The sequence below is a fragment of the Fonticula alba genome, assembly GCF_000388065.1.
Source record: "Fonticula alba strain ATCC 38817 unplaced genomic scaffold supercont2.8, whole genome shotgun sequence".
Classification (NCBI taxonomy): domain Eukaryota; order Rotosphaerida; family Fonticulaceae; genus Fonticula; species Fonticula alba.
This window is the reverse complement of record NW_009242978.1, coordinates 313,467-314,590: the sequence shown is the minus strand read 5'-3', so window position 1 is coordinate 314,590 and position 1,124 is coordinate 313,467. Positions and strand designations below refer to the sequence as shown.

At 70.6% G+C, this 1,124-nt stretch overlaps 1 protein-coding gene across 1 annotated transcript in view; it reads left to right on the top strand.

The window, feature by feature from the left end:
• Positions 1 to 343: 343 nt before the first annotated feature.
• H696_04741 (hypothetical protein) overlaps positions 344 to 1,124 on the top strand; it is a 5,363-nt gene continuing 4,582 nt past the window's right edge. Inside the window, exons 1-2 of the mRNA XM_009498604.1 lie at positions 344 to 870; positions 1,007 to 1,092. Coding sequence (XP_009496879.1) covers positions 445 to 870; positions 1,007 to 1,092 — 512 coding nt within the window. The 5' untranslated portion in view covers positions 344 to 444. The remainder of the gene's footprint in view (positions 871 to 1,006; positions 1,093 to 1,124) is intronic.

The window sequence follows — 1,124 nt, the reverse complement described above, 5'->3', positions numbered from 1 at the left end:
GGGAGAGGGCGAGGATGCCACACCTGGAGGGGGGCGGAGCACGCCCAGGGGCCGCCCCAAGAAGCGGGACCACCGGAGGGGAGGAGCCTCCCGCCCCCGTCCGTGCTTCCGGAGGAGAGCCGGGCCCTCGAGACCAGCGCCCCCGCGTCTCGCACGGGCGCACGAATGCGCCGGGCGGGCTGGGCACGATGGCCAATTCGTTGGCACCACATGCACGCCCGGCCGGACACCCGCACGGGGAACGTGGGTCGGGCTGAATATTTTTTTCTCGATCCGTCCCGACCCCCCGCCCCCGAACTCCTGGGCAGCTGTCATCCCGATCCCCCCCCTCCCCCCCCCCTCCCCCGCCGCCTTTCACCCCGGTCAAACCCGCTTCCCGCCCCTCTCTCCATCTCTCTTTGCCCCCTCCCCCCGCTCCCCCTCGCCCTCCCCTTTACTCCTGTCATGTCGATCTGGTCCTGGCTATTGCCGGAGGAGAAGAAGGCCGACGACCCTGTGGCCGGTCTGCGGAGCGCGCCGCCCAGTCCACCGGATGCTAACTCGGGGCGTCGGTCGGCGGCGCTTGCGGCCGCGGCCGCAAGCGCCTCGGCCGCCGCGTCGCAGACCCCCAGCGCCGGTGGCGGCACGTTGGCCGGCGGCTCCGGCGCGCCAGTCGTCCCTCCGGATGGCGGGGACTTCGTCTCGCGCGCCGAGTACGAGCGCCTCCTGCACAAGGTGGAGACCTTCGAGCTACAGACCAAGATGCTGGCCGTCGGGTTGACGGTGTACATGCTTGTGCGGCTCACGCGCGGCCGGCGGAACAACATCTCCAAGCAGGTCATGGCCGAGCGCTTTGTCCTGGTGGACAAGGCCCAGGTGGGCAAGATGAATGTGCGCTCGATCTCCCCCTGTCCCCTGACCCTCCTCCCCGCGCCTTGGTCTCCTCCTCCGCGCCATGGCATCTGACCTCCTGCTGTTTTGGGCCCCTCCCGCCGCCCGGTGTCTCCGGCTGGACATGCATGCGCAGGCCCTCGCCGAGCTGGCTCTCGATGACTCCGGGAAGGCCGTGCTCCGGATGCGCGATGGATCGATCGTCCTCCTGGACAAGGAGTTGTGCGTGACCTCCCCTCTCCCCCCCCCCCCCC